Source organism: Haliotis rufescens, unplaced genomic scaffold (genome assembly GCF_023055435.1).
Source record: "Haliotis rufescens isolate VD_foot unplaced genomic scaffold, xgHalRufe1.0.p SCAF_17, whole genome shotgun sequence".
Taxonomy (NCBI): Eukaryota; Metazoa; Mollusca; class Gastropoda; order Lepetellida; family Haliotidae; genus Haliotis; species Haliotis rufescens.
In genome coordinates this window covers 13,424,417-13,439,367 of record NW_025963857.1, presented here as the reverse complement: position 1 = coordinate 13,439,367, position 14,951 = coordinate 13,424,417, and the positions used below count along the sequence as shown (strand labels likewise).

General features: G+C 37.7%; 1 protein-coding gene across 1 annotated transcript; it reads left to right on the top strand.

The window, feature by feature from the left end:
- Window positions 1-1,829: 1,829 nt before the first annotated feature.
- Window positions 1,830-14,074, top strand: LOC124140835 (sodium-dependent noradrenaline transporter-like). Its single transcript, XM_046508614.2, has 13 exons — window positions 1,830-2,242; window positions 2,635-2,766; window positions 3,075-3,270; window positions 8,359-8,497; window positions 8,690-8,827; window positions 9,508-9,611; window positions 9,736-9,860; window positions 11,260-11,372; window positions 11,865-11,996; window positions 12,447-12,546; window positions 12,849-12,949; window positions 13,053-13,205; window positions 13,906-14,074. The coding sequence occupies exons 1-13, from the start codon at window positions 1,918-1,920 to the stop codon at window positions 14,026-14,028; spliced, it is 1,881 nt and encodes a 626-aa protein (XP_046364570.2). The 5' UTR covers window positions 1,830-1,917; the 3' UTR covers window positions 14,029-14,074.
- The last annotated feature ends 877 nt before the right edge of the window (window positions 14,075-14,951 follow it).

Genomic DNA, 14,951 nt, shown 5'->3' with positions numbered 1-14,951 from the left:
AGGTCCGTGACTGTCAAATAAGTCTGTGGATCCATCTAGACCTAGTTCTATGTCTTTTTCCGCTTCTTTTACATCATATTTTAAAACGATCGTTTTGCGTCTAAGTCCTAAAAATTGTAAACACGGCTGATGAACTAAGAAACTGAATAAGAGGATCAACCGAACAAGTGAAATATTTCTTTTCTGATAATGTTTACAACAAAATAATTGTCATACATTCCCTTATTCGTTCAATATCATAAGACTCCATTTAGGTTTGACATTTCCCTGAGATATGTCAGCATTGACGCACATGAAAGGGCGTGAACTGTTTACATACACCTGCTGCATGCTAACTCACATGGTTGTGAGCCGCGGTTTGTTTTTGTGTAGATACGCCTGGCGGCTGGAGAAAACGTCCTGCTTTCGCTGCTTTAATAACCCTAACAGTAGAAGAGTGTCATTTAATATCGCCCAAAGACAAACAACACATTTACAATACGCTCGGAGATTGTATAAAAGACAAAGTCTTTCGAGCGAATGCTTGAATCTTTATATATAACACGTCTTATAACATGTTAAAAATAGTGAGTGTGTGAGTACGCTTTGGTTTATCGTCGCTCTGAAAAGTATTAAAGTTACATCACCGTGTGTCAGTTTGATGTAGGAGGAGAGAGGAAAGTGATGCAAGTCGGTGAAATCCACGAGGGCGATATGGTGTTAACATAATTGACCAAAACTTATATGACTGCATAATATTCATCTGGAATAAAAAGCGTATGTTATACTTTGTATGCAAAGAATTAGCACACGAATCTAGGGCGCAACCGGATACACAAACAGACAGTGCACACAATTGCCTCAAATACACCTAAAGTGTAAATATCACTCAGACAGTGATCGTTTCAGTTTTCCGGTACAACTGTTACTCTGCATATACCAGGAGCTGCTACAAAGAATATATCTTGCTGACATGTTTCACTTTGCCATTATACCCCGCCATGAAAAACGTGCAGCTTTTTGCTTCGTGAATGAGTTTAAGGGATTTATTTCTATATGGCATCGTAACAATCTCATTAAAATCAGATCTTAGTTCTCGCTACCGCTAAACAAAGATCTGAGGACATCCCATTACGGGTCACGTCAGACCGACCTTGCGCGAACTTTGACCGACCAATGGAATGACCAATCAGAAGGCAGCTTTCTCAAGCTTTACAGCACTAATTTCAAATTGGCGACTACGCTTCGAAACATATTTTGACAAATTCTCCATCAAAGATTCGAAACCTGAACAAAAGAATATTCTGGAATGGATAATAGATGGTCTAGATTATATGGATTCGGTCGTTAAAGCCGTAACTATCGTTCGGAATACCCCGTGTTAAAGTTTTCAGGTTGAATGATCAGAAATCACATTCTTACTGTCACTTTCATGATTATGTAAGTGACGCTCTGATTGGTCGGATGAAAGGTCGTTCTGACATGACCCCTAATGGGATGTCTTCAGATCTTTGTTTAGCGGCAGTGAACTAAGGTCTGATTTTAATGAGATTGGCATCGTAATAATATGGAACTACAGTTAATCAGATTGTAAACATCGACTTAACTGGACACAAATTTGATCGTTTGTATTAGTGAAACCATACTCACTCACGAGAACAATGTGTAAACGTTAACCTGCTCAAACAATAAATAGATATAACCCTCCCCAGTCGATCGCTACTGTAAAATAGCCCGTGAAACAACCAGTATAAAATATAGGCCACAGGCATATCTATTCATTGTAAAGAAACCGGACCTTCATAAAACGAATTCCGGTATGTGACTTGTCTATTCAATTTATTCATAACTGCACCTGTTTCTCAATTGACAGTCACAGTTCGTGAATAGCAGCCCTGTCCTTACCATTAGTGGAGAAGTTGCGGTGTGTACGACACTATGGCTGAGATAGCGATGGTACAAATGGAAGCACCAACCTCTGGATTTACTCATGAAGAGGGGCAGCCTACACCGACAAACCATCCACCATCAACCAACCAGCCACCACAAATATCTAACCCTCCTCAACCGTCAACACAGCAACTACCACCCGCGGGTCACGGCAACCTGACAAGTTCTGTGGCCCAAACCGAATCAGACAACTGTGAGGGGATACCGCGGGAACGCTGGACTTCCACTGGAGAGTTTATTGCGTCGGTTCTATCATTAAGCATTCACTTTGGAACATTTACAACACTTCCCTATTTCAGCGCTACAGACGGAGGTAAATACAATAGATTTTCAAATATCCTTTTTGATGTTTATTATGAATATCCTTTCATTACAATTGTGGATGTTTATTATCATTATTTTACAAATGATTGCATGTACACTATCTGTGATATCCGAAATTAGTCCAATAAATGTTTTATTTCAGGATGATTTGAGCATTGTACGTTCATTTATGTTTTTAAATAAGTAAAGGAATTATGAAAATTCATAAGTCATGAGATATTCATCCATGTATCCAGCTTTCAGTTCTGTGTCTGTGTTGGGGGAAAGGTTATAAATTACCCACTTGCCACTGGTGTCCGAGTTGCTTTCCTTCAGTCGTTGTTTGTAGGTTCCAATAAAAAAAATATTCCAGATTCGATAACCAGACACTATTTTTTCCAGCTGCTTTCATGGTAATCTATGCAGGCTTCTATTTCATCCTCGGAGTGCCTATCATGTACCTGGATCTGTGCCTAGGACAGTTCTGTAGCAGGGGACCAGCCCACATATGGAACCTGTGTCCGTTGTTCAGAGGTAAAATATAAACAAAACCCTTTCCATAATCATTAGTCAATTATACGATTCCGATCATAACATAAGCATGTGTTTATGAATCACTAATCACACCTTGCATCAATGTATTTTGTGAGATAGGGTTCTTTAAGGGCCTGAATCATAATTATCTTTTTCAAGACTTTTTGGGTACAATTTCATTTTTTCGATAAAATCCCAGGATCTCCCTCATTTCACCTCACCTTTCATAATGTGATATGCCTTCCAACGTTATCACTACGACAATGTCTGTGTGTCTTTGTGTCAGTTGTATACCCCTACTGTTGCAGGAATAGGTGTTGGGATGATGGTTTCCTCCGCCATGTACTATCCGGTGTACAATCTGTTCTCATCGTGGTCTCTGTACTATGTGGTTCAGTCGTTCTACCCCGTTCTACCCTGGTCAAACTGCAACAACGCATGGAACACGCCAGCATGTTCCAATAATACCTATAAACACATTGGCCCCAGTACAGAATACTTTTAGTAAGTGACCTACTCTTGCATATATTAACCTGAGAAAGATATGCACTTAAAAGAGTAAGTGAGCTGGACTTAACACCGCTTTGAACAGTATTCCAGTTATATCACGGCGTGTCAACTTAATGTTTGATGAACGCCTAAAGTAATGCACGTCTCAGAGATTTACCACTTTGGTGAAACCCACGAGCACGGGTATTGTGCTGAAAAACCTAGAGCATAATTCAACTGAATGAGAAAGTATCATACGATATATGTGATTATGTGATCATTAGATTGTTTGTGGCCATACACAACTGCTCTATTGTACCATGTAACATGAAGGCAACTAATTACATCATCAGCAATCAGTTGCTTGACTGTGGTGATTGTCGTGATTTGGTGTATTGCATGCCATCGCATTCCGACGGCATGTGATGTATCTCTTGAAACCAAGCAAAGGCCCAGGACCGATTATGTACAGGCTATATTATAATATTGCTGATCGCAGCTAAAAATAACAAACCCACAATCCAACATTGAACCCACCGTGATCAGTGAGCTAAACTGCTTTCCTCTGAAGGGTTCTGTTCTGTAAACATGGTAAAACTAAAGGGCGTGTGTGCTATAATCTGATTGGTTGAAACTAGTTAAATGAGTCCTGACATCACCTGAACTATTCACTGTTCGTAAAGACTTTTCTTGTTAAGAATAACAACTTTAAAATATGAAACCTCCGGCGCGACCGATCGGTTCAAAATGAAGTTTCCAGGTATTGAGTTTATTTAACACCCGCAAATGTGTGTGTGTGTGTGTGTGTGTGTGTGTGTGTGTGTGTGTGTGTGTGTGTGTGTGTGTGTGTGTGTGTGTGTGTGTGTGTGTGTATATATATATATGCGATATGTACCCCTACCCTGCCTGCCAAGTGGTGTTCATATTGACATGCAAGCGCCACATTCGTAGACACAAATATTTAGTAGAAGAAGAACGTTTATTTGCATGAAGGCCTCGGGCCCATAAACAATTACAGTTCACAACATACCAATTGTTCACAGATGAAACGGTAAAGAAACGTGACACATGACTTATGTCATAAATGAACTGTACTACTTGTCCTTTTTGCATAAGCGTAATATAGGAAACGTGATGACCTATTCAAGACTGCTTAATTGTTATTACACATTATAGATTGGAAATGGTTCAAGCTAGGATATCGGCAAAGTTTGCCAGTAAGTATTCTTTTCTGAGATCATTATAACATGAACCAATGAGTAAAAAATGAAATTCTTCCTCTTTACCATTATTACAGACTGGACATATTCGAAAAGACTTTTCTATCGACCGATATCTGCCTTCATTATTCTTCAATTTTAAAAGACCTGCTCTGAATCTTACAATTATGTTTCTAAATTTTCTTTCATACTAAACTGAAAAATATTTTTCAGGTTCTAAAAGACTTTTAAACTCTGCATATAAATGATATCTTGAACCAGAGTTGAAGACTGATCTCCAGTTTTGGTAAAACATGTTTATAAAGTATCCTTAAAAAGTCGTAGAAATGAAAGCTGGTTCCCAACTGTTTGCGATATCCATACAAAACCGAAGCCATGAGAAAAAAGAAGTAAACGAATGTTAGAAGCCCATGTGTGGCGTCCACAGTTATCTAAATACAATAACATATTTCCTGATGAATAAAAAGGTAACCAAGATATTTGTAGCTTGACACTACCTCAACCTTTTCCCCCCTTTTTTCAAAGCACCCCAGCTCGTGTGAATACAACTTCTTCTTTTTTCCAGATTTACCGTCAAATTCCATTTTTCTGTGTGGGTTTCTAGAATATTCAACTGAGTCTGTAGCCCCGTGACACTAACTGATGTTAAAATAACATCGTCGGCAAACAATAATAACAGTATCTCTTTTAAATCAGGGAATAACTGTACACCATGCTTTCCATTAGAAATAACTTCATTTGATAATTCGCTTATGAAAAGTGAAAACAGTAATGGACTCAAAATACATCCTTGTCGTAGACCAGTAGGGCAGTCAAGATAATCTGTGAAAACTAGATCACATTTTACACGCGATTTAGTTGCCAAGGAGGAGAGGAAAGCAGACGGAAAGGAGATATATTTTCAAGTGTAATATCAGCAGCAGAAATAAAAGGTTTAATTCTTATTCCGAGAGGCGGAAAAAGAGATGACCTTTTACTATACAGATCCTCATAAAGGGGATTAAAAATACAGCTGTATGCAGGGTTGGACTCATTAGAATATAGCTTTGTGATGTAAGGTTACGAAAGTTTTATACGGCGCTGTTTAAGAGATGGTTCGTCGGCCTCAATGTACAAACTGTCAATAGTTTCGGAAAGATCCAAGACAGAGTCTTAGACCTTGATAATGGATTGAATCTAGAAGTTTAAGATTGCTTTTACAGGCTCCACCATAAATAATGGAGCCATAATCTAGCTTAGAACGGACAAGAGATCTATATAAGTGAAGGAGGGTCGTTTGATCTCGACCCCACTTGGAGTTAGAAACAACCTTTAATAAGTCTAGTGCCTTCAGACATTTAGCTTTCAAATATTTAATATGTGGTGAAAACGTATAAGGTGATGATTAAAAATTATTCCCAAAAATTTAGCTTCTTTTACGACTTTAATTGGAGTTCCAGCTAGATGTAATTCTGGGTCCTTATGTGATTTATATTTTCGACAGAAATGGATACAATTTGTTTTAGTTTTAGAAAACTTAAAGCTGTTCTGCTCTGCCCAAACATTGATTTTATTTAGACAAAGTTGTAACTGTCTTTCAATCGTGTGCATATTTTTACCTAGACATGATATATTAAAATCGTCAACAAATAACGACCCATCAACGGAGTCATTCAAAGCCTTAGCTAAACTATTAATCTTTATACTAAAAAACGTTTCTGATAAGATGCTGCCGTGGGGAAACCCTTGATCTTGGTCGTAAAAATCAGACAAAGTGGATCCAACACGTACCTGGAAATTTCTATCTGTTAAAAACTGAGATATAAAAGAAGGCAAACGGCCTCTCAATCCCATCTCGTGAAGATCTTTTAAAATACCATGTTTCCAGGTTGTATCATAGTTTTTTTCTGAGTCGAAAAAGATTAGAGCATTTTTCACATATGTCTCTAATCTAACCAAATGGTCAACAGTACTTCTGTTTTACCTAAAATCTATTTGAATATTTGTTATAAGATTATTTGATTCTAAGTACCATACAAGTCTGTTGTTGACCATTCGTTCCATTGTCTTGCAAACACAGCTAGTGAGTGATATAGGCCTATAATTTGTTGGATCAGTGTGATCACGTCCAGGCTTCGGTATTGGAATTATGACGGCATTTCGCGACGATGAAGGGAAATTACCCGTTGTCCAAATATGGTCAAATATAGTCAACAAAAGTCTCTAAACATGAATTAGGTAAATGTTTTAGTAACTGATAATGGATATTATCAGCACCGGTAGCAGTATCATGAGCTTGTCCTAAGGCGGTATGCAGCTCATGAATGGAAAATACTTCATTATAATCCTCACCATTATCACTGTTAAAATTAATTTCCTTTTTTTTCTTGTTGATCTTTAAATTTCTGAAATTTGGGGGTATAATTTGATGAGGATAAATGTTTAGCAAAAGTTTCTCCTAATTTTTTGTATCACATTTATCAGTTACTTATGTGTCACCTTCTTTAAGATGGTGAACACTAGATTTTGAGCCTTTACCTTTAATCCTTTGAATCATATTCCAAATTTTAGACATCGGTGTTCGGGAATTTATTTTAGATACATAATTGCGCCAAGACTGGCGTTTATTTTGTTTGAGAGTACGACTAGCTTTTGCATTTAAAATTTAAAATTTATTTAGATTGTGGACAGTGATCGCGGAAATACATGTATGTCTCTGCCTTTTTTCTAGCTTTCCTAGCTTGTTTACAATCGGGGTTAAACCATGGTTTTCGTATATGTGGATTTGTAGAGGACTTTGGTATACATTCATCAGCAATTTCATTTAAAACGTCAGAGAACACTTGAATAGGATCGATAAGATCACTGAAAAACTCAGGTTGTAGTTTATGTGAACATAACGTCTGAAATAAAGTCCAGTTAGCCTTTGTAAAATTCCATCTCGTTGAAGGTGGAATATCAGTAGGATATATTGGTGAAAGGATAGTTGGGAAATGGTCACTTCCACAGAGGTCGTTGTGTACTGACCATTCGAATTCGTTGAGTAGAGAGGAATCGGTTAGAGATCAATCTAAAGAAGAGTATGTGCCAGTTGCAGGATGCAGAGAAGTGTGGGAATCATCATTAAAAATACATAGGTCATTATTAGATACGAAATCCTCAAGAATCTTACCTTTTGTGTTAGTGTTTGTACCACCCCATAATGAAATGCCGCATAAAGTTTTGATTTCTTTTTACATAAACATTTATGAATAATGGCATACAGAGTAAATATGTGGTCAGTAGATATTGAGTAGATCATTGGGTTTTCTCAATGCTGACACAAAGTATAGAACAAGCAGTGCCATCAGTTAGGCAACGTCGAAGTCACAATCTACTCACGTGCATGCCTGCATATGCACTGTTTGTTGACAAGGAGTGAGTGAGTGAGTGAATATGGTTTTACGCCGCTTTTAGCAATATTCCAGCAATATCACGGCGGGGGGCACCAGAAATGGGCTTCACACATTGTACCCATGTCGGGAATCGAACCCGGATCTTCGGCGTTACGAGCGAACGCTTTAACCACTAGGCTACCCGACCGACCCGACCGACCCTGTCGACAAGGAAGGGACAAGGCACCGGTGTTTACTGTGCAGAGTTATTCCCTTTAGTCGTACAAGGATCCTATGATCCTAGGAGCTCAAATCGCAGATCCGCTGTGCTTCTTTCCCTAGGTTTGTCAGCACCATGCGCGTGTTTGTAACGCAAAAATAAAGCATATGACGTAACATCGACAGGGATCAAAGCAGCGTTAATCCCTAATCAGTGATTACGAGAAAATAACAATACTGGTGTAATGTAAAAACTGAATTTCTGGGATCAGACATCGTGGCAAAAGAAATGAATGTTCCTACATTTACAGCAAAAGAGTTTTACAAGTGTCTGAATCCTCCGGATTTGAAGACATGGGAGGTCTCCAATGGGAGTTGGTTGGCTGTTGTGCTGGCGTGTCGGTTTTAGTCTTTGCTGCTCTGTTCTGGGGAATGAAGGTTCTTGGGAAGGTTTGTAGCGCAATGTGCATGTTACTCATTACGTAAAATGATTAAATTTATCATGATAAAATATACCTTAAAAAGTTATTCTTCCTTCTGTTCATACATGAATTTATTTTTGCCATTCAACCGTTAATATATACTGCCTTGACCTTTGGTATAAGATGTGGCTTGGTTGTAACACTGATTTTATTTATGCAGGTATTCTGCATCACAATGTTGCTGATGTGTGCAATGACGCTGGTTCTGTTTATCGGAACAATGACTCTTCCTGGATCCCAGAATGGATTAGCATTTCTCTTTGCACCGAATTTTGGGGCAGATCTAAAAAAAAAAAATGTAAGTTTAAACATTGTATTCATTAAGCAACTGAAAGCGCACTTTCAAAACGTCATGGGGACTTATTCACTTACATTAGAATATTTTTATTTCTAAGAAAGCGGATTCAAAGCTAATTGATCCATGAGTTGCGTTTATTTTGTCAAGGCACCCATTTATTTTCACGTTTATATTTTCATCATTGGCACACCTGGCTGAACGTCAAGTGTGTTTATGTCAAGATCTTATTTTCCTTCTTAGAAAATGTCGGACAAGTCCTTTTGATTAACAGAGGGTTAAATTTAGTATATTTCACGAATATTCATAAACAACAATGAAAATTTGGTAAATATATTTTATTTTCAAACGTAATTCTTGAAGCCTGTTGGTCCGAATAATCGAGAGTGCTTTTTCTCTGGCATTGACGTTTCAAATTAATATAATTGATTTGAAAAGACTTTTGACACTTTTATTATGTATCATTGTCAATAGGTTATGTACTTCTACAGGGACCGTGTGCTCAAACACGGATCTTTGGCAACCCTACCACTCTCGACATAAAGAACTATAAACTTTCATCTTAGCATGTGCGAATTTGTGTCAGCATTTGTAATCGAGATACCTTAATCTAAATACATAGTCGTTTCGTTCGGGTATTTGATGTTAGGCATAATGTTACGAGTGTATCATATAATTTTCAGGTGTGGTCCAGGGCGTTCTTTTGGGCCATGTTTACTGTTGGAATGTCATCGGGCCTCGTCAGCAATCTTGCAAGCTACAGGCACTTCAAATCCTCAGCACTACGGTGAGAACCATTTGGGTGATTTGCCTCTTCAATTATGAAACACGATGTAAAAGTAACAAAAATAAGTAAAACACAAACGTAGAGGAACTGCACTTGATTCACACGCAATATGTCTTTGTTACAGGGACTCCCTCATAATTTGCAGTATCAGTGCTGCAGGTCGCCTCCTCGCAGGTCTGATGATCATGAGCCTTTATGGAGTGCTCGTAAACACACAACAAAAGAGGATGAACTATATGGTCAAGACAGGTATGTTGTGTACAAATAAAGAAAGCCTCTTACTGTTTATTGCATTTAATCAAGGAAAAATAAGAAATTTGGATGCAGGCCATTAACTGTCGTGTGTGGCTTCTGTTCATAAGTATTTATTTACTGTTTGCTCAAATGATCAAAATGTTCCCTACATTTTTTACGATATCCCCCCACAACTTCACTCTTGGGAATTTGTAACCAACAAATATGTCCAGCCTTACTCTAGTCAATGGTCACATGAGTCAAAATGCTTTTACAGATTTGCAATTACGTGTGTTTTTGGGATACGTCTTTGTTAATTCTGGCGATCCAAAAAGAAAAATCTTTTAAGTATGGACGTTCTCCTTGTAATTGAATCCGCGACCGCCTCTTACAAACGGTAGCATTTAGTGATATGTCAAGTAAAACATTGTAGTCTCATCCCGACTTCCCTGTTAACATCATTATACACTTCCGAGAGTTGTAGTAGATTGTGATGAAGTTATCTAGACTGTCTTGTTAATGCGCCCTGACATCAACAAAATCATGCCACATGTCCTGACTTGTGTCACGCCGCCATTTTAAGTTATTTATAACAGGAGTATGTAAAATAAGCTGAGTCTGGAACCGGCTTACGATGGCTGAAACTGATTCACGCTCTCAAGTTACAGAGCCTGACTACTTGATCAATGCTCTTAAAAAAGCATAGGTGTCATAAAACGAGACAGACTATTTAGCACAAGCATTACTAAGCAACAAAGCAGTTTCATTTGATGTCACAATGCCCAGTAGCGGGTAAACATATTGTGAAGTGGATTGGTTTTAAATTCGACTGTAAACATCTTCTCACAAAAAGGCCTATGGACAAATGAGAGGTTTTTTCCTACATTTAAGAGACGTTTGAAAACTCTTCCCAGTGTGGTCGCCATTATAGTCATATTGAAAATCAAAGTTATGACCAATATGGCACATATTCTCATTCAAATAATGCAATTTGAATTGTATGAAATATGTTTCAATGACTAAAGTAGTACCATATTGCACTCAAAGGTGGAAAATGCCAAAAATGAGTGTCTATTCAAAGTGTTTTATGGTCAGACATGTGGACAAAATTTCAAAATGTGACGCATCTGTGATCGAATTTATGTCCGATGCAATTTCCTATTTTAACTTATCTTATGCTCTGTTTATACAGATGAACAATAGATGTTCATACCAATATTCGTATCAAGTTTTGAAGGGAAGCAGTGCACGAATTCGTTTGACTCCTTGCATAAGCGTGAGCATACTAAGATGGATTTTCACTTTGCTTAAACCGCTGTGTACAAGTGTGTGTGTTGGTTTCGTTATTGATAAACAATTGAGACAATCACCTTAGAATAGTTTAAAAACGTGTATGTATACCTTATATCAACAGGAATCATGAGCGCATTTCAGCCTCTCCCGGAGCTATTTCCTCATCTCTCTGTCTCTCAGTTTTGGAGTCTTGCTTACTTCGCCATTTTTCTCCTTGTTGGATTTAATTTGCAGGTAAATTTGAGTGAAATTAAATCTAATTTAAAATACAACACGTAGCTGTAGCACCTGGTCCGTTCACTTAAGAAACAAAGTTATCCGATCTTTTGTAATGATGGTATATTTAATATCTCTCAGTGAATTTTATGATAATCATTATATGAACAAATTAAGCTAATACTGAATATAACGTCAAACAGTTGATTAATAATTGCTAAGACTGACAACAGTACATGACAAATGGTGCATTGTTCACAGGTAGCACACCATGTTTAGTAAAGCAACGTTGATGAGAGTTGATGGACGGGTAAACAGGCTGGATGAGATGTTAATGTGACAGACAGCTCCAGTCGTGTACTCATCATTAAGTTTAAATGCACACTGATCGGTTGACCTGACCAGGTGATACTGCAGCTGAAAAGTATTCTTTTGGGTGTGGTGGAGTCGGTGCAATATTAACATACATTATTATGTTGCTAATAAAAGTCTTACCATCTCTTGTTTTAGTTAATATATGCCGAAATGATCATCACAGCTATAGTTGACAGCCTGCCACGCCGATCCCGCATGATAAGACTCGTGGTCACCGCCGTCGTCTGTATCACATCCCTCCTTCTTACTCTTCCATATTTGGCTAAAGTAAGATCCCTATCAACAATCCTTTGATCAACTTGTATATTCATCACACGTCGGGAGTAATAGAATGTGCATTTGTCAATAGAGACAGCAATGTTACGACTGTCTTCACTTGCATTAGACTGTTGTGCAAATCAGCCAGGGCAATCATTGTAGGCAGCGAACCCAATAAGTTTCTATCTCACAAGCACGCTGAGATTCGAAGCAACGATGTTAGGACTATGCACACAAAAGGACAATAAGCACTTTCAATTGTGAACGCGGCTAATACTTAAAAGCATGTCAGAAGTCTTCATGGTGTGACAAAATGAGTACTTTGAAACTGATGTACCATGGATGCCATACGCATATAGAATATTTATCCTTTTTTATATTTGAATGATTAAAAGAATAAGCATGTTCATGTTTGTTAATTTTGATAATATATGTGACAAAATACCCTTTCATTTGTAGGGAGGAGCTCGCTTGATGATCCTGGTTGACGTTTACATAATAGAAGTGTCATTCTCAATTCTTGGTATCCTTCAGTTCTTAACAATTGGATGGATATATGGTATGGTACAGCTAGTTACACTGTTCATTACTTTGAATTTATGGGTTCCTCAGAACTGACTCAATACACAAAGATGAATACATTCATTAATCAGTCATATATTTATTTTCATAGTGCAGTGGATTCTGGAAATGAAAATAGAAACGAAAAACGAAGTTTCTATCATTTAAAATCCCTGTTCCAGTTCTGTAGATGCATTTAGTAGCGAAAACGTTGTTCCGTCTAAATCAGTCTGCTGTATCACACACCGCGCCAGGCCATTGTATGATTTATATCCATACCAACCATATCCACTTTTTCAGGCATGGGTCGGCTGAGTAGAGATATTGAGATGATGACTGGGATTCCACCTCCAATAGTCTTCAAGTTCATCTGGTGTTTTATCCTCCCGCCTGTCATCCTGGTAATACTATTTCCGATAAATGATATCTTGAGGTAAATTGTATCATTACCATCCATGTAAAGTGTGAACTATAAATGTTAACAAATGTAATTGTTATTTTCAGATTTTCCTGGTGTTATCCTTCATTGATTACGACCCTCAATCCTTCTACTCCGCTTTTCCAGTGTGGGCTCACGTGATGGGGTGGTTCATTGCACTGGCTTCGCTGGTACCCTTACCCGTGTTTGCAGTGATAGCACTTTTCACCTCTTCTCAGGTAATACTTGTGTCTTGTATGAAGCTGGGTGAATTAAGCGAGTAATTATAGCAAGGGTTTGCATTAAATCAATACAATATCAATTTTATTTTCTCCTCGACATTATTTACTGGAAGTCGAATGGCATTAATGTAACTTGAACACAATCTCATGACAAGAGACATCCCCAGAGCCTACCGTGTGTTCCCGCGTGAAGCAAATTTGATGATTCACATTTCTCAAGCATGAACGACTTTTGAAATGTAGTTGGCCATGTGACTTGAGAACAGGGCGCAATCTTCTAGAGCTATTTTTAAAGCATGTTAACCGAGTGTGCCCTGGATGGTCTTTCATAACATCCTTGGGTCAGAGTAGGATATCAATTTGCATTTCTTGGCTGTTCATCCCACATGGATCATACATTCTTAAAAAGAGTGGCAAATATATTTGCTCAAGAAAAGCGTTTTAGTAATTACAAAGTGCTGATACTTTACACAAGACAAATGCCTGCCATGCTAAAACATATACTATTGAATATTCTGAAAGTGACGAAAAAGGTCATCTGAGAAAATATTCCTCACATAATTTGAAGTTTTGCCACATTGATATGATTTGCCTTTCCGGGTAAGCTTGGTGTTTGTTGTGAACATGATTTCCTCCAGGTCACTATGTGTATCTAATACTGAATGAAATTAAGTATGACTGGTCGGTTTGTTTTCAGCATCTGTTACGTCCAAAACCAGAATGGGGACCTGCTGAGGTTGAGTATAAGAGGCAATATGACAATCAGCGCCAATACAATGTAACACTGAGAGAAAGAATCACGTCAGTATTCACGAACTGATGTCACCATTCACTCCCCCCCTTAACGCTCCCCCCCCCCCCCCTTCCACACACACACACACACACACACACACACACACACACACACACACACACACACACACACACGTTCTCCATATCAAAGTCAAGAAAATTAAATGCAATGAACCAAACCTGAAGATTTTGTTATTCAATTTTCAAAATTAGACATATATAATCCCAAAATGAACCTGTCATTTTTAGTTTTGAACGAGGCACTGTTCAATTGATTGTTCAATTCGAATTTGCATAAGCATATAAGCACGAATATTCCCAACATGAATATGATTTTGTTTTGTTATGTAGTTTCTTTGTAATATATTTATCTTCTTAGATATATGTTTGAACTACATTTTACTATGAACAAACAAAGATTTCATTGTTTGTATCAGTGTGGAAGCAAGGATTGCACTAAAACGTTGCTTTTTCATTATCTGACATTGACGTCCTGCGTTTATGTAAAAGTATTTTGTATGGTCTTTTTACTTTGACATTGTCAGTGTTGCTTTTTCACGGTTGATTTTCACGGTTGAAAGGGTCCATTAGTAGATATCTATATAGCTATATTTATAATCACCTTTACAGCGCCCCAGTTGGTGTTTCCAACTTAGTACAGTCTCTATGATGCAAAGATCGATTTTATTGGTTTATGTTAGTTAAAAGTCATTGCTTGCGTTTTTGTTAAAGGATAGGGCTTATTTGACCCCTAAGATTTTGTCGTCATAACAACCTTGACACCTAGCTTAGTTTTAATGGGGTATTTTATTTTAAACTCTGTAAATGTTGCATAAATACTTTTTTCATGGTGAATATTGATTGATAATATTGAGTAAAAAGGATTTATTATGAGAATGATGACTAATATATATGAGAGTTTGTTTAAATGCATTAGTGGCCATGGTGTAC